Source organism: Oncorhynchus mykiss, chromosome 5 (genome assembly GCF_013265735.2).
Source record: "Oncorhynchus mykiss isolate Arlee chromosome 5, USDA_OmykA_1.1, whole genome shotgun sequence".
Taxonomy (NCBI): Eukaryota; Metazoa; Chordata; class Actinopteri; order Salmoniformes; family Salmonidae; genus Oncorhynchus; species Oncorhynchus mykiss.
In genome coordinates, this window is record NC_048569.1 from 24,450,799 (window position 1) to 24,473,878 (window position 23,080).

General features: G+C 40.6%; 1 protein-coding gene across 3 annotated transcripts; it reads left to right on the forward strand.

Annotated features, from left to right (window-relative positions):
* Nucleotides 1–3,273: 3,273 nt before the first annotated feature.
* Nucleotides 3,274–22,807, forward strand: LOC110523479 (interleukin-31 receptor subunit alpha). Of its 3 annotated transcripts, none has more exons than XM_021602200.2 (16): nucleotides 3,274–3,439; nucleotides 10,142–10,195; nucleotides 10,698–10,754; nucleotides 10,871–10,988; nucleotides 11,147–11,298; nucleotides 12,955–13,100; nucleotides 13,404–13,545; nucleotides 13,697–13,782; nucleotides 14,925–15,129; nucleotides 15,370–15,549; nucleotides 15,710–15,841; nucleotides 18,993–19,154; nucleotides 20,346–20,489; nucleotides 20,603–20,696; nucleotides 20,824–20,905; nucleotides 21,016–22,807. In XM_021602200.2, exons 1-16 carry the CDS (start codon nucleotides 3,400–3,402, stop codon nucleotides 21,598–21,600), a joined length of 2,379 nt encoding a protein of 792 aa, XP_021457875.2. In that variant the 5' UTR covers nucleotides 3,274–3,399; the 3' UTR covers nucleotides 21,601–22,807. The 3 variants fall into 3 exon arrangements, with proteins under 3 accessions (XP_021457875.2, XP_036833002.1, XP_021457876.1); XM_021602201.2 differs by lacking the exon at nucleotides 3,274–3,439 and adding an exon at nucleotides 3,856–4,362; XM_036977107.1 differs by lacking the exons at nucleotides 3,274–3,439; nucleotides 18,993–19,154 and adding an exon at nucleotides 3,855–4,362.
* The last annotated feature ends 273 nt before the right edge of the window (nucleotides 22,808–23,080 follow it).

Sequence of the window (23,080 nt, forward strand, 5' to 3'; positions counted from 1 at the left end):
CCACTTGTTGTTGATTCTTCACAAAAAAATACAGTTTTATATCTTTATGTTTGAAGCCTGAAATGTGTCAAAAGGTCGCAAAGTTCAAGGGGGCCGAATACTTTCGCAAGGCACTGTGTATATATATATATATATATATATATATATATATATATATATATATATATATATATATATATATAATTTATATGTCCAAAATGGATGTGGCAACTACAGATTGCCCCCTTTAAGTCTATCAAAAGTGTACAAGTTTAAGCATGTGTCCAAAAACAATGATTTATAGGCATCTTAAACTTCTTGAATTCAGACATTAATGGGTTCAAATGCACATTTAGATGTGTGAACAGCCATCCACAACCACAATCTGTGAGGTGCAAATAGCTAAATGAGAGAGCAGCAGTGTGATTCACATCAATGTACTATGTAGATATCAATAATAAGTGATATCCATATCGCCGTAGACTACACCACTGCTGTCATCCGTACCTCCAAGCGTTTACTCAAGTTGGATGATATTTGGATGCCGACAGCAGTCACACCATTGGAAGACATTGCTTGAACTGTACCCGACAAAAGCTTATTCTTGCTCTTTTCCCACGATTGATCAAACACATTGCGTCATCATAGTGGTCTCTGACTTGTGGTCAGACTCGCTCAGATGCTTCTTTTTTAAATTATGATTTTAATGTTATTGAGAAGTGTCAAAGATGTTTTTCCGCAAACATCCTTTCTGAATTTAAAAGTAATCCGAGAAGTTGTTTTTCAAAAGTGTCTGATTACAATATTTTTGCTGGTAACAGATTACAGTTTTGTAATCTGTTACTCCCCAACCCTGCCTCTGAGCTGGCACATATTTATATTATGTTATCTGTATTTAACTAGGCAGGTCAGTTATGAACAAATTTTTATTTTCAATGACGGCCTAGGAACAGTGGGTTAACTGCCTCGTTCAGGGGCAGAACGACAGATGTTTACCTTGTCAGCTCGGGGATTTGTTCTTGTAACCTTTCGGTTACTAGTCCAACGCTCTAACCACTAGGCTACCTGCCGCCCTGGCAGGATCACTCACCTTGACCCATCCTCCTCTACTTTCATCACTGCCTCAGCATACGACACCTTCTGCACTACTCTGACTCTGGCCACTTCAACCTGCCTCTGTCGCAACGGACACTTCTGATTCACATGGGCACCCCTCCAGTTGACACAAAACTTCACCCATTGAAACTACACAATCTCAGGTAATGTTAGATAGTCACACAGATTTGACTTTGAAAACAGCTAGCAAACTAATCCTGTTGCAGCCCCTCCTCTCTACGCCCACACTGCCTCTGTTCTTTCATTCATTTCCTGCTTGACTGAGTACCTCAGCGTACCTCAGCGTACCTCAGCGACGGTCCTCTTCTCTAATCTTATACTTGCTGGTTAGGGTTCCCAATTTTTGGATACCCTAAAAACATATTTGATTTTCAGGGTTCAACATTAAAAAAACATGTTAACCCTAAATGACATTATTAAAATCTGTGCTTTCAGGGTTATTTCTTCCACCAATCGACAATAAACGTGTGGACCAGCTACAATAACAACATTTGGAAAAAATGTAATTACTGTAAAATGACTAATTTCTTTACTTCATTCTCCCCTGTAAGCTAATGCAGAAGTATTTGAGTTCACAATGAAGAGAGCAGAGCGCACTACGCAGGGAAATGGCTGATTTTCTCAGAACCTTATCAGAGTATGTGATCTCCTCTTATATGAAACCCCAGTTTAGTTAGACTGACAAGTGTGATATGAAAGGGAAATGTATCTCTCATTTTTGACTAACTGGAAACAAGTGTGGGACAAATAGCTGATCCTACCAAGCATGCTCAAGCTTAAGCTTCAAGATACCAGACCAGCCAGCAAAAGAATGGCCACACAGAAAAATATGTTTTAGCAATTTAACAGATCTACAGTAAGTAGACCTTCAAGGGAAACAAAAAGGGACACCCATCAAGTACAGTGTGTACATAGAATTTAGATGGCAGGTCAGTATCCATTAACCTCGTCCCGTGGCTCAATTGCTAAGAGAGAGCCGGCTGGGTGGACAACATTAGGTCTGTATTGGTATTAATTGGAAGTACGTGAACAATATAGAACAGTTTAATAACTCAACTTTCCACTTTGTGTGTATAGTGTTCATGCTCCAGTAGATTACTGTCTAATACATGATGACTGAGCTCATGAGCTCCTGTAGTGGTCTCTTCATGCTAACTGAAGCCAGTGAAGTGTGAATGTGCCTCTTCCTGTGTGCGCTCACTGTAATGACAGTTCAGTCTATGGGTGTGTGTGTCAATTTGGCAACAATTCAAACACTAAGACAATGATCTTGAGATCCTGAAAAAGGCTGGTTGAACAGTCAGTTGAGATGATGTGTTTCATAGGAAGGTGTTCTTTCCCGTGTGTCCCCTCCACTTACACAACTCACTAATTAATATCACCATTCGTTGGGGCACAGAAGGATATTTTTACCACACACAGTGTTGTGTTATTACCAAAGACAGTGGGCATTCGTTAAGTCTTTCAGAGAATTGTCAATACAATTCCTTGAAAGCAGAGAGAAAAATCCTAAAATAGCTGAAACTTAGGCTAATATGCATTTCTTTGTCTTGCTCTGAGTCACACCCAGTTCCTACCCATAATTTGTTCTGAATACAGCAGAGTAGTCAATTCATCCAGTTAGTTGCTGTGTATTGAAAACACTTAAGCATAACATAACAGCATAACAGGTTCACCATACTGTATTAAGCTAAGACTAAGACTATTTTGAGAATGTGGGAACGGCAGAAAATGCAATGCACATATACAATACAATACAAGGATAGATTGAAAGAGGATAAATATGATTCAAGATATGAACCTATAATGAACCTGTCTTTTATTGGTCGGTTGATTTATTTCTAGATGTATTTATGAATGTACAGTAATTTAAAGGACTTATTGTTGATATTTCTTAATTCCTTCATCTATCTGGAAAAATATATTTTTTTATATAAAAAAATAACCCAATCTTAATATATTTAATTTCAGTCACTGGAAAAAACGAAGAAGAAAAACGAAATCCATAAAAATATTGTGAAAATATTATATTGTGAATTTCAAGAAGTGAAACTGTTCTTCTGTAGAGCCATAGTCGTGTTAGTGATAATAGACATTCTCTCTCTCTCTCTCTCTCTCTCTCTCTCGCTGTGTGTGTGTGTGTGTGTGTGTGTGGGTGGTGAACGCACATGAAAAATGGTAAGCTACTGTTCCACATTGTTTTTTCATGAAGTCACTTTAAAACTCCCACAGATTTTTGTGGCTGTCAGACAGCAAACCAGGCGAGGGATAAAACATAACTATGAATTGGATGCTGTGGCAACAATGCATTGTCTCCATAAACCTCTGCCCTATTTAATCTTTGGTAAGTACTTTTCTCACTATTTTATGTTTGAAAATGTTACAGATTACAAATTTAAAAAATCTCAAACACCAATCATTCTGAAGAATACATCTATCGTATGGTGTATCCCATCGTCCAGTCTCCAATTTACTGTATGCCAATGAGGTTGTTGTAGTTTTAGCTAGGAAATTTGAACTGTTTTCTCATACTATACTATACTGAGCATACTGTATAACATTTTAAGTAGTCACTTGTTCCAGGAATGATGATGATCTTCGATTGTGTGTTTTGGCTAACTGTTGGCAGGGCTTGACATTAACTTTTTCTAAAGTTAAGAATAATTGTTTTTTTACTTTTCCGAAAGCTCTAGTATCTTGTAAATTGATATATTTTTTCAAAGTCTGTAATACCATGGGCCAAAAAAGGTGACTGAAAATGTTGTTGTATGTACCACTTTACAAAAATAAAATGAATTATTATCATTATTATTACCATTCAGAGCCTCAGACAAAAATGCAGGCCTCTATACATATTGGCAACTTTGTATCTTCAAGCCTGTCTCAAAATACAACACCGCCTCTTTAAGACATAAAAAAGCTTTTTACCTGACACATTTTTACAAGATAGTTGGTTTTCTCAGTGTTCAAACACATTTTGACAGATGTAATTCATGACTTTTCCATGACTTTTAACCCCATTTCCCTGATAAATAATTGGCGGTGTCTTTGAAAAATGAAGCATTATGTGGTATTGACTCTGGAAGGCTGCTGATCCAATGTACAATCTCCTGCCATTGTGCCTCCACAAAGTTAAATAACTGCACTGGTAGGCAACTGTTTAAACACATAAACACAAACCTCCATCTGGAGAGCTACTGGGTATAACTTTAGCTCATTCAATGAATTCAGGGATCAAATGGCTCAAGTGGGCTACTTCAAAGCAAGGTAGCTAGCTACCTTACAAAGACATGTGTATCTATAACATTGTAAGACTAACATATTCATGTTTCAGTAGGGCTGTGACGATCATGGAATTTGGGGTAATCTTTTTTTGTCATGTAAATGTGGTGCTGTAATAGTCTGAGTGCCAGCCTCTTTAGCTAACATTCCACTCTCTTTACTTTCTTTAGCTTAAAATACATAACTTTCTCGTTTCTGAGATACAGTCAAGTTGTTTTGCATCATATCATATTGCTTTTTTGGTTGTTTGTTTTAGGTTTAATATAATCTTTCAATAATTCATAAAGTTCTACACACTTGTTTCTAACATGTAGCTCAGCATTCCTGAACAGTCTCCGACACCAATCTATCGTATGGTGTATCCCATCCTCCAATTTACTGTATGCCAATGAGGTTGTTGTAGTTTTAGCTAGGTAATTTGAACTGTCAGAATGTTGAACAAACTTAATTTCACCTTACTTTACCTGTACGCACCGATTTTGACCCTATGTTGGAGGTCATCAGATAAAAAAATATCTACAGGGAAGCGTTTTTTAACTCGACCTTCAGTATGCTGGTCTGTATATTCTTTTGTATTTCCGGTTTTTATTTTTACTCAATTCGCACGTGACAAAGACTTATCGGTACCCCAAAAAGTCGGGCTAATAATACTTTCCTGTGGACATTTTCTCTCCACTTCCAAAAGGACCAACAGCATGGACAACTGGTAAAGTACTTTTAAATATAATTTTATTCAACATTCTGGCTTTTGGAGACTATTGCGTCTTTTTTACAGTGACTTCTTTCAGACTGATATCATGGAGTAACCATGGCAACAGTCAGATGTTTAGACAAATACAATTCATGACTTGACAATATTTTTTGAAATACACATTGCATAAAAAAAGGCACACATTTCAAACATAAATTCTTGTTGGTCGTTAGAGATAATCACTTGAACATTTCAGTGGTGGAAAAAGTACCCAATTGTCATACTTGAGTAAAAGTAAAGATACCTTAATAGGAAATGACTCAACTAAAAATGAAAGACACCCAGTAAAATACTACTTGAGTAAAAGTCTAAAAGTATTTGGTTTTGGATATACTTAAGTATCAAAAGTAAATATCATTGCGTAAATATACTAAAGTATCAAAATTAATTCCTTATATTAAGCAAACCAGAGGTCACCAATTTTTTTTACGGATAGCCAGTGGCATACTCCAACACTCAGACATCATTTACAAACGAAACATGTGTGTTTAGTGAGTCCGCCAGATCAGAGGCAGTAGGGATGACCAGGGATGTTCTCTAGAGAAGTGTGTGAATTGTACCATTTAACTGTCCTCCTAAGAATTCAAAATGAAATAGTAATTTTGGGTGTCGGGGAAAATGTATGGAGTAATTTTATTTAGGAATGTATTGAAGTAAAAGTCGTTAAAAAAAAGTTGTTAAAAAAATTGTCAAGTAAAGTACAGTTACCCCAAAAACGACTTAATTAGTACTTTAAAGTAATTTTACTGAAGCACTTTACACCCGTGGAACATTTCATACATTTAGAATTCCACTCCTTGTCATTGCTGAAGAGACTGGCCTTTCAGCAATTTTAAAGTCAAGCTGGATTTACGGTGGAGCTCATTGGTTGTTGGAAATAACAAATATTTTCCATGACAACATATGGATCCTCAAAAATAGACTTAGAATATATAACAAAGTTAAAAACAAACATTTAGCTGCTAGCTAGGCACGTTGTTAAGACGTTTTATGGTTGGAATTGCAATATGTATTATTTAGTTATAGAATTTAATGGTGCGCTACCAACTTTTGACAGACTGGTTTTGTCTAGACAAACAAAAAACGGATGCTAATATTTGCATAATCGTTGTGATTGGGGGATAGCTATGAGTGTGATTGGATCAAATCCTCTGTTCTCCCTGAGCTCATTAATGATAGAATGTTCATATTTGTAGATGGCAGAAAGGCCAGTGTGTCTTTGGCACAAATACATGACATGGAGTACAGGGAGTGGGTTAGCTAAAGAAACTGGTACACAGGCTACTGCTGTAGCAATGGCCCAGTCACTGCCGTTGCGTTAACAATCTGTAGCAACTCAGTAAACAATCTATCAAGCAGTGGTCATGCCATTGCCTCTCCGGTCATGCACACAGACTTGGTGTTCACCATCCTAGTTTATTTCAACTTTGTGTTTTATAACATTAATGATTCACTTTCACTTATAAATGTCTACACTCATCAAGCATGACATTGGGTAGCATATTTTAGCAGACGATGTGGAGAATCAGGTTGGATTCTAGCATCTTTTTCAAACTTTACAAACCAGAGAATTATGCTAGCTGGTAACCACCTCACTATCTAGAGTGGCCCTACTTTGTGTTGCACCCTGCGTTCAGCCAGGAGTAAACAACAGACGGCTGCAACCTGATTGGCTTAATGCAATACACAACATCCAGGACTTATTCCTTTCCGGCTTCTCAGCATTAAATTTAGTTAAGGGCAAAATTGAAACCTTTGCAGCCTGAATGGAGAATGTTTTATGTCTGAACCAGTCGCCAGGTGACACGGGTGTATTACAGACTTGGCACATGATCAAGCCCAGATGATAGTGGAGATCCACAGCACCCATCCAAGCTAACACCAATAACGATAAACTGTAGGCTACATTTTATTTAACTAGGCAAGGCAGTTAAGAACAGATTCTTATTTTCAATGACATCCTAGGAACAATGGGTTAATTGCCTTGTTCAGGGAGAAAGGACAGATTGTTACCATGTCAGCTCGGGGATTCAATCTTGCAACCTTTCGGTTATTAGTCCAACGCTCTAACCACTAGGCTACCTGCCGCCACATTACTATAAAGTGTTGGTGAGCATCTACACTAGAGTACAGTTGATAATTTATCACCCTACAATCCAACACCTGTCAATCACCTGATCAACGGTCCCGTGTGGTTTCAGTTGGTAACGCATGGTGTTTGCAACGCCAAGGTTGTGGGTTAGATTCCCACGGGAGACCAGTATGCAAACGTACTACTGTAAGGCACTCTGGATAATAGCCTCTGCCAAGTGACTGAAATGTACTGCATCCTGCCTATTAATAGGGAAAGGGGGATACCTAGTCAGTTGTCCAACTGAATGTACTCAACTGAAATGTGTCCTCCGCATTTAACCCAACCCCTCTGAATCAAAGAGGGGCTGCCTTAATCAACACTCATGTCTTCGGCATGTGGTTAACTGCCTTGCTCAGGGGCAGAAGGACAGATTTGTACCTTGTCAGCTCGGGGATTCGATCCAGCAACCTCTGTTACTAGCCCAACGCTCTAACCACTAGGCTACCTGGGTGGTAACACAAGGGTGTATTCATTGTGACAGCTGCAAATAATACTTCAATGTACATGTAGGCCTAATGCAACATAATATAGGAACTATTTAAATGTCGTAATTCAACAACAAATGCAGTTTAGCCTGCACATCGTATACTCATTGCTCAAGAGGTTTGCAAATTATTTTCGTTTTTCTAATGGTTGTCGATTCCTTTGTGTCTTCTTTTTCACTGTGCTCATTTCTGTCTGTGCTCTGCAACTAGGCCCATTTGCAGTGCAACAATGTTATCATAACTGGACAAAAATTATCCCACCAACACATTTTCTTTCCTCAACTTTCCCCGACAGTTAAAGCTGCAATATGTAACTTTTTGGACGACCCAACCAAATTTACATAGATTACAGTATGTGAGTTATAGCAAGTTGAATAAGTGGTAGATCTGTTATGATATGTGCTATTTCTATGCTTCCCATTCTTAAGTTTAGTCTTTTGTCTTACTTTCGGTTTTGTACACCAGATTCAAACAGCTGAAAATAGAATATTTTTGGTTATTTAAAATATATTTCACAGCGATTATGATGCAATGATTCTCTACTATACACAGTGTATAAAACATTAGGAACACTTTCCATGACATAGACCAGTGGTTCCCAACTCCGGTCCTAGAGTACCCCCAACAGTACAGATTTGTTTTGTAGCCCCGGACAAGCTGATTCAACTTGTCAACTAATCATCAGGCCCTCAATGAGTTAATGAGGAATGTTTGTCCAGGACTACAACAAAAACGTGTTCTGTTGGAGGTACTGGAGGACTGGGGTTGAGAACTACTGACATAGATTGACCAGGTAAATCCAGGTGAAAGTTATGATCCCTTATTGATGGCACTTGGCAAATACACTTCAATCAGTGTAGATGAAGGGCAGGAGACAGGTTAAAGAAGGATTTTTACGCTTTGAACATTGGCCAGCATCCCTGTGGAATGCTTTCGACACCTTGTAGAGTCCATGCCCAGACAAATTGAGGGCAAAAGGGGGTCAAACTCAATATTAGGAAAGTGTTCCTAATGTTTTGTACACTCATTGTATATTGCTTGTTTTGTCACATAAACTGAAATGTTCTTTAGCTATTCCTGGTATTTCGCAAGAAGAGGAATGGCCTATTGAGGAGAGGCTTACGTAGCCAATTGCCTATTTTGCATGTGAACAGCTGGGAGAGATAAAGTAAATATTAGCTAGATATTAGGCCATTCATTAGCTAAATATTAGGGCTGTAGGCTAAATATTTACCTGTCCAAATGCAAGAACAAAATAGCAGATCTGTGTGTTCCTCCAGGATGCGCTCTGTGGTACCCAGGTACACAAAGCTCCACTATTGATTGGGGCTAGGCCTACATTTTTAGACAAGAACATTTCAATAACAGTGCAATGAGGAATGTATTTTTGTTCTCAAATGAGTTCACAATTATTTTCTGTATTCTGCAGTGATGTAGATTAATTTGAATAACCACTCAAACGTCCTGTTTTGTTTCATGTCGAAATTACAGCAAACACCCTAGACTTGATCATGCAACTATTTGGAACAGTTTGGGTCTATTCTTGACAATTTAGAATGTCCAGAAAGGTACACATGTTGTAATTTGTCAAGATATGCCTACTTTAGGAAAATATGGTCTCCTCCTTTCCACGTATGTAGCCTATTTGACATTCAGCAAGCAAAATCTCTCCTCCAATAGGCTATCAGTAAAGAAAATAAATTGAAATAAGCAGGGCTGGACTAGCACAGCTGGGGCCCAGGAGGACCTACCTCCAGGAGGCCTCCCCACCCCCAAAAAACAATCAAACGTATAGGCCTTATCATTGTAGCATTCCATACACTATGTGCTCCTAGTCCCCGGGCAGTCAGCTCCAAAAGCTACTCTATTGATTTGCTTTTTTACAATTACAAGAAATTAGCTGTAAATCTTTTTTTAAATTCTCAGCTGCATGGCAAAATGTGTAGAATAGCATGAGATTAGCTGCATGGCAAAATGTGTAGAATAGCATGAGATTAGCTAGAAAATTGCGAATGTTTCTCTCTGCCCCGTGGCAATATGTGTAGAATTGCAAGAAATTATCCTTAAAAATGCAAAATACTGTCTGTTCCCCAACCCAAAAAATTATGGTTTGTACGCCACTGGGTTAGGGAATGGAGTAGCGGTAGGGTTTGGGGTAGGGATGTCCCAAGGATCCTGGACAGCACTAACCCTTGGAGCATTGTAGGCTACACCTCACCAACATTCAACTACGAAGTGCAGAGACTGGGAGAAGAGTGCACTTTTTTGTGTGCTTTATTTAACTTGTCCATTCAGACAACTTACATTTATATTCTTCTTGTCCAACATTCTTTTTTTACCTGTCCCGGGGACAAGCATTAATGTTGAGCCCTGGTGCTGTCTCTCTTTGTTTAGGTGTTCTCTTTGGATATGTTATCCCACTCTCTTCCCTTCTCCAAGTTTCTCCAGGTACGTTTCAACTATCCTTTCCAGACAAAACAGTTTAAAACAACAGAATTGCAGTGCACGCTTCCTACAAAAGTTCTCAACCAATTAGGGTTTGGTAATAGGAAAACATCTGATATTACATTTAATATATACTGTATGTCCAGTGGTCTTTTTTGATGGCGGCAAAAGTAAGACGTGTTTTAATTGACCCATCACCCCCTTGCATGTGTTATGCAACAAAGCTGATCTTATTTTAGGCATCAGAGTTGGCACCCAGAGGATATGGCTACAGTAACAGCACTACACAATTTATATGGTATTGCTGTAACAATTAGACCATTTCCTTCTGTGCCACGTAGTTATAGCATCACTCTGCACAACATCATAAACCATTTAAAAGTTTGTCATTTACATTTTCACATTCAGTATGTGAGATTTATTTTACAAAGTATATCCGTTGTAACATCATGAAATGTTTATTATGTTAGGATACATGATGTATTGACAATAGTGTACATTTCAGTGACCTGTAAGTGCAAGAACATCTCTTCATGTTATGGACACTGTGTCACATCCCAAGGTAATGGCACAACTATTCCAAAAACCAAGTTGTGGTTCAGTTGCAGTTGATGAAGTTGATGAAATGTTATTATAATGAAATATAATCGATTTGCTCTTTTGAACCTTTCCTTTCAGAGGGAGTCAGTGAATTAGATTGTTTTGGTAAACATCTGAGCTTAAGTAGGATCGGCTGGAAATGTGTGTGGACACCTATAAAACACCAAACACAAAGATACACACTCTGTATAGAACAGTAAGTAGTGTAGAACACAAGGCTAATTTAATGTATCTCTGAGGTTATATAATTTGATTGTTTGCATTTAGGGTGCTCTGTAGACTGAAGAGGAGAGATTTTTTTTTAAAGCAAATTAATTAACTACTAAATATTATTCAATTTGATATTCTTCACAGGAAAACACGTAGCAGAATGCATGCAAACATATCGGAGACGTCTCAGACTATTCGTCTGTCCAAAAAGTTTAACATGACAGCTCATGTATTTGACAAGAGTGATTTGAAGAGCTGCACAAAGACTGTTTTCAGAGGTTCACCTCAACAATTGGGTACGTTTATATTAATTACCTCCAGCATGCATCACTTCCCTTCCATTATGTGATAGTAGTGCAGCCTATGGGTTTACAGCAACCAGAATATGTGATATGACCAGTCCTTCCTCTATATTGTTACATACAACATCTAAACATCTAAACACTCACTGTCAACTGCGTTTATTTTCAGCAAACTTAACTTGTGTAAATATTTGTATGAACAAAACAAGATTCAACAACTGAGACATAAATTGAACAAGGTCCACAGACATGTGACTAACAGAAATGGAATAATGTGTCCCTGAACAAAGGGGTGGTCAAAATCAAAAGTAACAGTCAGTATCTGGTGTGGCCACCAGCTGCATTTAGTACTGCAGTGCATCTCCTCCTCATGGACTGCACCAGATTTGACAGTTCTTGCTGTGAGATGTTATCCCACTCTTCCTCCAAGGCACCTGCAAGTTCCCGGACATTTCTGGGGGAAATGACCCTAGCCCTCACCCTCCGATCCAACACGTCCCAGATGTGCTCAATGGAATTGAGATCCGGGCTCCTCGCTGGCCATGACAGAACACTGACATTCCTGTCTTGCAGGAAATCAAGCACAGAACGAGCAGTATGGCTGGTGGCATTGTCATGCTGGAGGGTCATGTCAGGATGAGCCTGTAGGAATGGTACCACATGAGGGAGAAGGATGTCTTCCCTGTAACGCATAGCGCTGAGATTGCCTGCAATGGCAAGCTCAGTCCAATGATGCTGTGACACACCACCCCAGACCATGACGGACCCTCCACCTCCAAATCGGTCTCTCTTCAGAGTACAGTCCTCGGTGTAATGCTCATTCCTTAGACGGTAAATGCAAATCCGACCATCACCCCTGGTGAGACAAAACCACGACTCGTCAGTGCAGAGCACTTTTTCCAATCCTGTCTAGTCCAGCGATGGTGGGTTTGTGCCCATAGGCAACGTTGTTGCTGGTGATGTCTGGTGAGGACCTGCCTACAAGCCCTCAGTCCAGCCTCTCAGTCTATTGCGGACAGTCTGAGCACTGATGGAGGAATTGTATATTCCTGGTGTAACTCGGGCAGTTGTTGATGCCATCCTGTACCTGTCCCACAGGTGTGATGTTCGGATGTACTGATCCTGTGCAGGTGGTGTTACACGTGGTCTGCCACTGCGAGGACAATCAGCCGTCATTCCTGTCTCCCTGTAGCGCTGTCTTAGGTGTCTCACAGTACGGACATTGCAATTTATTGCCCTGGCCACATCTGCAGTCCTCATTCCTCCTTGCAGCATGCCTAGGGCACGTTCACGCAGAAGAGCAGGGACCCTGGGCATCTTTCTTTTGGTGTTTTTCAGAGTCAGTATAAAGGCCTCTTTAGTGTCCTACGTTTTAGTAACTGTGACCTTAATTGCCTACCGTCTGTAAGCTGTTAGTGTCTTAACGACCATTCCACAGGTGCATGTTTATTAATTGTTTATGGTTAATTGAACAAGCATGGGAAGCAGTGTTAAAACCTTTTACCACGAAGATCTGTGAAGTTATTTGGATTTTTACAAATTATCTTTGAAAGACAGGGTCCTGAAAAAGGGACGTTTCTTTTTTTGCTGAGTTTAGTATAACGGTATTACAATGATAATTAATCACATAGCCTATCTTAAAAATTGCAGTTCGATGCGGCCCCCCATCTAATGTACACTTGAATCGACATTCAAGACAGCTGGATATCCAGGCCTCCTGGAGGAAGGAGGAGACCAAATATATCCCTCTTTACTCTGTGAGATACAAGGAGCTGAACAGCCCGCAATGGAAAGAGGTGGGATTCAAAAGTCAGATATGAAATGTACTGCCTACAGCTCATATAGAGCTAGATTATAGAATTGAAACAAGCTGGCATAAATAGTGAAACTCTTGGGGCCGGTTTCCCGGACACTAGTTCCGGACACAGATTAAGGTTAGTCAATGGAGAAGATCCATTGAAAGTACTTTTTAGTCTAAGGTTAGGCTTAATCTGTGTCAGGAAAACCAGCCCTAGTAGTCCAAGACTGGAAAAGACCAATGCAGAATCGTTAGAGAAATAAGTTATACAGACCTAACCTCTCATTTATGTTCTCTATAGCCACCAGTGCAATCCAAGGATAGAAATAGGTGCACTGTGGGTAATCTTAACTCCTCACTGTCCTATGAGGTGCAGATAGAGTGTGTGGCCAACAACGAATGTACCCAGTGCCCTTGGAGCGAGGTTTTCACAGTCCCACCCGGTGAGTTGACCTTTTACCTAAAACATAATCTGGGATCCAGAAATCTGTTCAATGGTCTTACCAAAATAGGCTTAATCAATTGTCCACTCTACTGATTTATAACATGAAATAAGCTAAATATGTGTCCATTTATTTTCTTCTGTTTTCTAAGAACTTACTGACACGCCTGTCATTGAGATGGTAAAAGATAGTCGTCCACAAACCAAAGGGAGGAGATTAGTGATCATAAAATGGAAGGTAATTAATTTCCCCATGAGTAACTTAACCTTACAATATGAACATTTCAAATACAAATGTGAAAACAGTAAGTTTGTGACAATGTGAAAAATGTTAATAGAATGTGAAAATAGTACATTTGAGTAAACTGATGTAGGTATACATTTATCAAAGTGAATAGTTTATCGCACTACACTATAAACTGAGCATACAAAACATTAAGAACACCCGTTCTGGGCCTCCCGAGTGGTGCAGTGGTCTAAGGCAGTGCTAGCTGTGCCACTACAGATCCTGGTTTGAGTCCAGGCTCTGCCGCAGCCGGCCGTGACCAGGAGGCCCATGAGGCGGGGCACAATTGGCCCAGAGTCGTCCGGGTTGGGGGAGGGTTTGGCAGGCTGGGATGTCCTTGTCCCATCGCGCTTTAGTGAACCCTGTGGTGGGCTGGGCGCATGCCCGTTGACACGGTTGCCAGGTGTACGGCATTTCCTCCGACACATTGATGTGACTGGCTTCCAGGTTAAGCGGGCATTGTGTCAAGAAGCAGTGTGGCTTGGCTGGGTCGTGTTTCGGAGGATGCACGGCTCGCGACCTTCGTCTCTCCCGAGTCCATATGGGTTTTGCAGCGATGAGACAAGACTGTAACTACCAATTGGATACCACAAAATGAGGGAGAAAAAGGGGTATAAAAATGAAAAAGAACACCCACTCTTTCCATGACAGCCTGACCAGGTGAATCCAGATGAAAGCTATGATCCCTTATTGATGTCACTTGTTAAGTCCACTTCAAATCAGTGTAGATGAAGGGGACAGGTTAAATAAGGATTTTTAAGCCTTGAGACAATTGAGACATGGATTGTGTACAGTATGTGTGCCATTCGGAAGATGAATGGGCAAGACAAAAATAGAAGTGCCTTTCAAACAGGGTATGGTAGTGGTGTCAGGCGCACCTATATACGTTTCCTGTGTGTATCAAAAATGGTCCACCTCCCAAAGGACTTCCAGCAAACTTGACAACTGTGGGAAGCATTGGAGTCAACATGGGCCAGCATCTCTGTGGCACACTTTCGACACCTTGTAGAGTTCATGCCCCGACGAATTGAGGCCCATCCTGGTGTTGCTGTAATACGTATTGTATAAAGCTTGATCCTACCATTGTCCTGTAGTTTGCAGCCAGTGAGTTAGCGGAGGGCTACAGTGTTTCCGTGGGGAAAGCCTCAGGAGAGGACCCTATTGAGACCTTCAACACCAGCAGGCACCTACTCATAGTGACCCTGTCTCACTCAGCCTACCACCTCAAAATCACAGCTTTCAACGGGGCTGGGACCTCACCTGCAGCACAGAGCACTATATGGCCACTGGACGACAAAGGTAGAAACACCTATCAACTCTTATGTTATCCTCCAATATAGGAATCAGACTATGGCCGTCAGAATGTATTCACTATTTTGCTTGAGCAGTATTATGAGTAAGTTATGTTGTTGCATTAGAAATGCATTACTAGTTGCTCTCCTGTGTAACAGCATGGTATCAGTCTCTTGAAGTGGATGTCTGAGATCTCTCAGATGCAGGAGAAAGGACTATGAAGTGTTGTTTGGTTTCTCTCTACAGACTTATATGGGAAGCTGAATCTGACATTCAATGGCAACACGTCCTTTACTGTCTCCTGGGTGGATGACCTGATCAAAACCTACTCCTGCTTCTCAGTGGAGTGGTGGACGAGAGGAATCAAAGCTGCTCACAAGTCCTTCTATGAGGATGAGAACAATTATGAAGTCATACCATTGCGCGGTAAGGTACATACATCACTCTCCTGTGTTAACATGAGAACAACAGAGGATTCACATATTTGGATTGATACATCATATTATCATGACCAGTACTTTCAGTTTGCCTTGATGAAAAGACGTTTCCCCATTTAAAACCACTCTTGTTGTTGTATGAACTAAAGAGCCATTAGAGCTGTATAAGAGGTATACCTTCACTCTGCACACGAGGCCAGACAAAGAGCCCTGCAACCTGAAGTTCATCAACAACAGCGAGAGCACCTACGGGAGCATCCAGTCCTACTTCACTGAAGGATGTGAGTCTGAAATACATATTTTAAATGTACAGTGCCTTCAGGAAGTATTCAGACCCCTTGATTTTTTTCACATTTTGTTAGGTTACAGCCTTAGGTTACAGCCACAATGACAAAGCAAAAAACAGGTTTTTAGATTTTTTTGCAAATGTATAAAACATTTCAAAAACAGAAATACCTTATTTGCATACAATACCAGTCAAACGTTTGGACACATCTACTCATTCAAGGGTTATTTATTTATTTTTACTATTTTCTACATTGTAGAATAATAGTGAAGACATCAAAACTATGAAATAACACATGGAATTATGTAGTAACTAAAAGTGTTAAATCAAAATGTTATTTGAGATTCTTCAAAGTAGTCACCCTTTGCCTTGATGACAGCTTTGCACACTCTTGGCATTCTCTCAACCAGCTTCACCTGGAATGCTTTTCCAACAGTCTTGAAGGAGTTCCCACATATGCTGAGCACATGTGGGCTGCTTTTCCTTCAATCTGCGGGCTAACTCATCCCAAACCATCTCAATTGGGTTGAGATCGGGTGATTATGGAAGTCAGGTCATCTGATGCAGCACTCCATCACTCTCCTCCTTGGTAAAATAGCCCTTACACAACCTGGGATGTGTGTTTTGAGTCATTAAGCCCTTAACTGCTGGTTAAGGGCTTGTAAGTAAGGTCTACACACGGTAAGGTCTACATATGTATTTGGTGCATGTGATGTGACAAATAAAATTTGATTAGTCCTGTTGAAAAATGCTAGGCACACTAAGCGCAAACCAGATGGGATGACGTATCGCTGCAGAATTCTGTGGTAGCCATGCTGGTTAAGTTTCCTTGAATTGTAAATAAATCACTGACAGTGTCACCAGCAAAGCACCCCCACACCTCCTCCTCCATGCATCAGGGTGGGAATTACACATGCGGAGGTCATCCGTTCACCTATTCTGTGTCTCACAAAGACACGGGGGTTGGAACCAAAAATCTCAAATTTTAACTCATCGGACCAAAAGATAGATTTCCACTGGTCTAATGTCCATTGCTCGTGTTTCTTAGTCGAAGCAAGTCTCTTCTTATTTTTGGTGTCCATTAGTAGTGGTTTCTTTGCAGCAAATCGCCCATGAAGGCCTGATTCACGCAGTCTACTCTGAATAGTTGATGTTGAGATGTATGTTACTTGACCTTTGTGAATCATTTATTTGGGCTGCAATCTGAGGAGCATTTAACTCTAATGAATTTATCCTCTGCAGCAGAGGTAACTCTGGGTCTTCCTTTCATGTGGCGGTCCTTAAAGTAATGATGGACTGTTGTTTCTCTTTGCTTATTTGAGCTGTTCTTGTCATAATAGGGACTTGGTCTTTTACCAAATTGCCCTATTTTCGGTACACCACACCTACCTTGTCACAACACAACTAATTGGCTCAAACTCATTAAGGAAAGAAATTCCACAAACTAACTTTTAACAAAGCACACCTGTTAATTGAAATGCATTCCAGGTGACTACCTAATGAAGCAGGTTGAGAGAATTCCAAGAGTAAGGGTGGCTACTTTGAAGAATCTCATCTATTTTCATTTTAATACTTTTTTGGTAACTAAATGATTCCATGTGCTAATTCAAAGTTTTGACATCTACACTATTATTCAACAACGTAGAAAATAGTACAAATAAATAAAAACTCTTGAATGAGTAGGTGTGTCCAAAATGTTGACTGGTACTGTAAGTATTTAGGCCCTTTGCTATGAAATTCATAATTGAGCTCAGGTGGATCTTGTTTCCATTGATCATCCTTGAGATGTTTCTGCAACTTGAGTGTAGTTCACCAGTGGTAAATTCAATTGATTGGACATGATTTGGAAAGGCACATGCCTGTCTATATAAGGTCCCACAGTTGACAGTGCATGTCAGAGCATAAACCAAGCCATGAGGTCAACGGAATTGCCTATAGAGCTCTGAGACAGGATTGTGTCGAGGCACAGCTCTGTGGAAGGTGTGGAAAATGTGGAACACATTTTTTAAACCATTGAATGTCCCCAAGAAGACAGTGGCCTCCGTCATTCTTAAATGGAAGAAGTTTGGAATCACCAAGACTCTTCCTAGAGCTGGCCGCCTGGCCAAACTGAACAATCAGGGGAGAAGGGGCCTTGGTCAAGGAGGTGACCAAGAACCTGATGGTCACTCTGAAAGAGCTCTAGAGTTCTTCTGTGGAGATGGGATACCCTCCAGAAGGACAACTATCTCTGCAGCACTCCACCAATCAGGCCTTTATGGTAGAGTGGCCAGACAGAAGCTACTCCTCAGTAGAAAGCACATCACAGCCCACTTGGAGTTCGCCAAAAGGGACCCAAAGACCATGAGAAACAAGATTCTCTGGTCTGATGAAACCAAGATTGGACTATTTGGCCTGAATGCAAAGCATTATATATGTAGGAAACATGGCACCATCCCTACGGTGAAGCATGGTGGTGGCAGCATCATGCTGTGGGGACGGCAGGGACTGGGACACTAGTCAGGATTGAGGCAAAGATGAACAGAGCAAAGTACAGAGAGATCCTTGATGAAAACCTGCTCCAGAGCACTCAGGACCTCAGACTGGGGTGACGGTTCCTATTACAACGTCATTTACGGTTTCTATGCCTTTAGTTTTTCCACCTTATCTGTGAATTCTGAAAAGCTATCCAAGGGTTGTTCCATAGGTTTTTTTTTTTTAGGAAGTAATATTGTTTTTTGTAGAATCCGTGACATTTTTTCCCATGGAGTTATAGTGTTCTTAACTACGAAGATAATGTTCTTAGCTCCATCTTTTGAAAACAGACACATGAAAAGATTCTGGTGGTGAGCATGCACATCTTCAATATGTACCCATTGTTCCTCTTTAGTGCATTTAACTATATGTCCCAAGTAAATCCTAGGGTGGCGAGTTTAGGTTTAAACCACCACCCTCAGATTTAGGGACATCAAATCAACATCTGATCATCACACAAACACATATCATAAGCAAAGACACAGGGAACTATTTCATGTACTTACTAGCTTGTTACAGTGAGCATAGAGTACATGACACCGTGAGTACCTGCATGTCCCAATCAACCAACCACCCACACACCAATTATTCAGAAATGCATTGTGATTATATTCAGTGTATTTTCCTCTCAGCCCCAATTAGTGCCCCAGGGAACATCAGCAGCAGTAATGTTACCCAGAGCTCCATGGTGCTGGAGTGGACATCAGTCCCTGAGAAGGACACCAGAGGTTTCCTGCTGGGCTACATCCTCCACTACACAAAGAGCCCGGATGACAGGATAGACGTTGAAAAAAGTAAGATTGATTAATTTGATGTTCACAAAAAGGTGGCAATTGAGACTTGCAGTGAGTGAGTATTCACAGAATTAAAGCAAAGTAAAGTACAGTGTGTAGACTGTTTTATAGTTGGCTAATATCCGCATTCGGAAAGTATTCAGACACCTTCACTTTTTCCACATTTTGTTACGTTACGGTCTTATTTCTAAAATGGATTAAATAAAATAATTGATTAAATCCACACACAATACCCCAAAATGACGAAGCAAAAACAGAGAATCTTGTTTCTCATGGTCTTGAGAGTCCTTTAGGTGCCTTTTGGCAAACTCCAAGTGGGCTGTCGTGTATTTTACTGAAAAATGGCTTCCGTCTGGTCACTCTACCATAAAGTCCTGATTGGTGGAGTGCTGCATAGATGGTTGTCCTTCTGGAAGGTTCTCCCGTCTCCACAGAGAAACTCTGGAGCTCTGTCAGGGTGACCATCAGGTTCTTGGTCACCTCCCTAACCAAGGCCCTTCTCCCCTGATTGCTCAGTTTGGCTGCATGGCCAGCTCTAGGAAGAGTCTTGGTGGTTCCAAACTTCTTCCATTTAAGAATGATGGAGGCTACGGTGTTCTTGTGGACCTTCAATGCTGCAGACATTTTTTGGTGCCCTTCCCCAGAGCTGTACCGACACAATGCTGTCTTGGAGCTCTAGACAATTCCTTCAACCTCATGACTTGGTTTTTGCTCTGACATGCACTGTCAACTGTGGGACCTTTATATAGAGAGTTGTATCCCTTTTCAAATCATGTCCGATCAATTGAATTTACCACAGGTGGACTCCAAGTTGTAGAAACATTTCAAGGATGATCAATGGAAACAGGATGCACCGGAGCTCAATTTCAAATCTCTTAGCAAAGGGTCTGAATACTTATGTAAATTAGGTGTTTTTAATTTTTAAAACATTTGCAAAAATGTCTAAAAACCTGTTTTCACATGGTCATTATGGGGTAGTGTGTAGACTGAGGATTTATTAACATATTTTCAAATGCACTGTATGTAGTTATTCTTAGAAGTTAAGACTTCCTGCACACTATCAGATATTTTTACTACCATGTCTAGTTCCCAAAAGGCTCAAGCCTTAACTTCCTTAAAATGATTATTGTGGTCTTACTGCTATTTATTCTGATGCTTCAGTGACTTTGACTATTGTTTTCGCTGTAACAGACATCACTGTGGATGCTGGTTCAACCAGCTACGAGTTGGTGGACCTACAAAGCAATACTGTGTACCAAGTCCAGCTGTCTGCCTTCACTGCTGCAGGAATGGGAGTGAGAAGCTCAGTTGTATACTTCGAAACCAAGTCAACAGGTTTGCGTGTTGATCTTTCATCAATGGTTGTATTGTAATCTCTGATATCCCACATTTGGAATGCCATTTTGTATTAATTTAAAGGACCTGTGCTGCCTGCTTTCCCTCCCCAGTATCCCTGTCTATTGGTGGTATGATAGCAGGGGTCGTTATTGGAGCAACTTTACTCTTACTTGTGGTTAATCTCGGCTCTTTGTTGTTAAAAAGGTACGGTCGTCACGTTTTTAAGTCAAAGGTGTATTCTTATGTTAGTGTTGTTCTATTAAATGTTGCCCAGTGGAATTCAAGTAATGGAAACGTTCAAATATTACATGGTCATTTGTTATACTTTCAGAGCAAAGAGACTACTTTGGCCAAGTATCCCTAATCCTGGTAACAGCAATGCCATCCAGAAAATAGATGGGGTCTGCGAGCTGGTAAGAAAATTGTGACGCATGACAGATTTATTGCATTTATGTCTAAGATCATGCCATGTTGCTGTTAGATTTTTCCCTCTGGAACAATAAAGATTGATTGATTCTCATAGGAACTCCTGGAGCCCATCAACAGACAGAAGTTAGAGGAAGAGGAGGGGGACGCCAGTCTGCACATTGTTGACAGTAGAGAAGAAACGTCTCCCGTTAGCAACCTTCATAGCAACACCGACTCATGTCTACACCTCAGAGAACATGAGGAGAATCGAGGGCCTTCAAAGACAACCGCAGACTCTACCGAGCCCACTAAAGTAGACCCTCAAATCAACGTGGGCTTGTGCCGAAGAAACACAGCCACAGACAGTAGCGCTCAAGATCCCACTTCTGACACCATTAAACCTACCACAGACACAAGACAGACAGACCCTGTCCCCATTAGTGCGGTGGCCCACCAGTGCCAACAGTTGTCCTTTATGAGTGATTACACGACCATGGAACTCTTCCAACAGGCTATGACACAATGTGTTCCAGCCACTATAACATTGGAACCCCATGGCCAGTCAAGCCAGTCAGTGTACACAGACTCACCCCTGACCAGACCAGAGTCAGATTACATACACCAGTCCCTCCATGATACTGTCCTTCACCTGTCCCAAGGCAGCACAAGTCCAACTGAGGTGTATTACACAGTTCTTTGAGAATGTTGACTGTAGATTCTAGAATCTGCCTTTCTCACAGATGCTGTGGAACAATTCTCAGGCCTTTCATCTATGTAAAAAAGCCAGCTGCTCCCATCAGTGTCACCCTGTTGACTAGCCTACTTATAGTTCTGGACATTATTGGATCGTCATAACTCTGGAATGAGAAACCTTTCAATGACATACAGGAACTTTAAAAAGCTGTTATCCTATCAATACGTGTATTAAGGGATTGTTTGAGGAGCAGAAATTTCCCAATTGTTTTTTTGTTGTGGTTTTTAATAAAATCATGAATCAGAGACCATTTTATTCTCAGTTTATGTAAACTGACATAGACGGTCCATATTTCTGATGTTGGACAGGTTCACTAACAAAGACATCAATATAATCTATAGCAGGCTTTTACCCCATGTTTCATATGGATTTGGTAATGGATTAAACAAATACCATCACATGGCATTACAAGTATAGTTGAGACTTATTTGACGCAAAGTCTCTTTATTGGATTTCTTTTGGTTAGGATAGTCTGAAATATAGTAGGTACTTTGTCAAAGGTACAGTTTCAGGACGAACATACAAAATAGAGAGAAAACATTGAAGCATTGTTTGCGATATCCTCTTTCATAATTTTCACACTTTAGTTGCCAACATCTTTAACAAGTACATAAAAGTGAGCCAACACCTTTTTGAACACATGTTCTCTACAGTGTGTGTGTGTGTGTGTGTGTGTGATATATAAAACACACAATGCCTCCAGAAAGTATTCGGTCCCCCTGACTTTCTTCACATTTTGTTACGTTACAGCCTTATTCGAAAATTGATTAAATAAAACAATTCCTCAGCAATCTACACACAATACCCCAAAATGACAAAGCGAAAACATGTTTGCAAATTTACATAAGTATTCAGATCCTTTGTTACGAGACTCAAAATTGAGCTCAGATGCATCCTGTTTGCCAGAATCATCCTTCAGATGTTTCTACAACTTAGAGTCCACCCATGATAAATTCAACGAGTTGGACATGATTTGGAAAGTCAAACCTGTCTATATAGAAAAGTCCCACAGTTGACAGTGCATGTCATAGGAAAGACCAAGCCATAAGGTCGAAGGAATTGTCCGTAGAGCTCCGAGACAGGACTATGACGAGGCACAGATCTGGGGAAAGGAACCAACATTTTTTTGCCGCATTGAAGGTCCCCAAGAACAGTGGCCTCCATCATTATTAAAATGGTAGAAGTTTGGACCTGGCCGCCCAGCCAAACTGAGCAATTAGGGGAGAAAGGCCTTGGTCAAGGAGGTGACCAAGAACCCGATGGTCACTCTGACAGAGCTCCACAGTTCCTCTGTGGAGATAGGAGAACCTTCCACAAAGACGAACATCTCTGCAGCACTCCACCAATCAGGCCTTTATGGTAGAGTGGCCAGACGGAACCTACTCCTCAGTAAAAGGTCCGACAGCCCACTTGGAGTGTGCCAAAA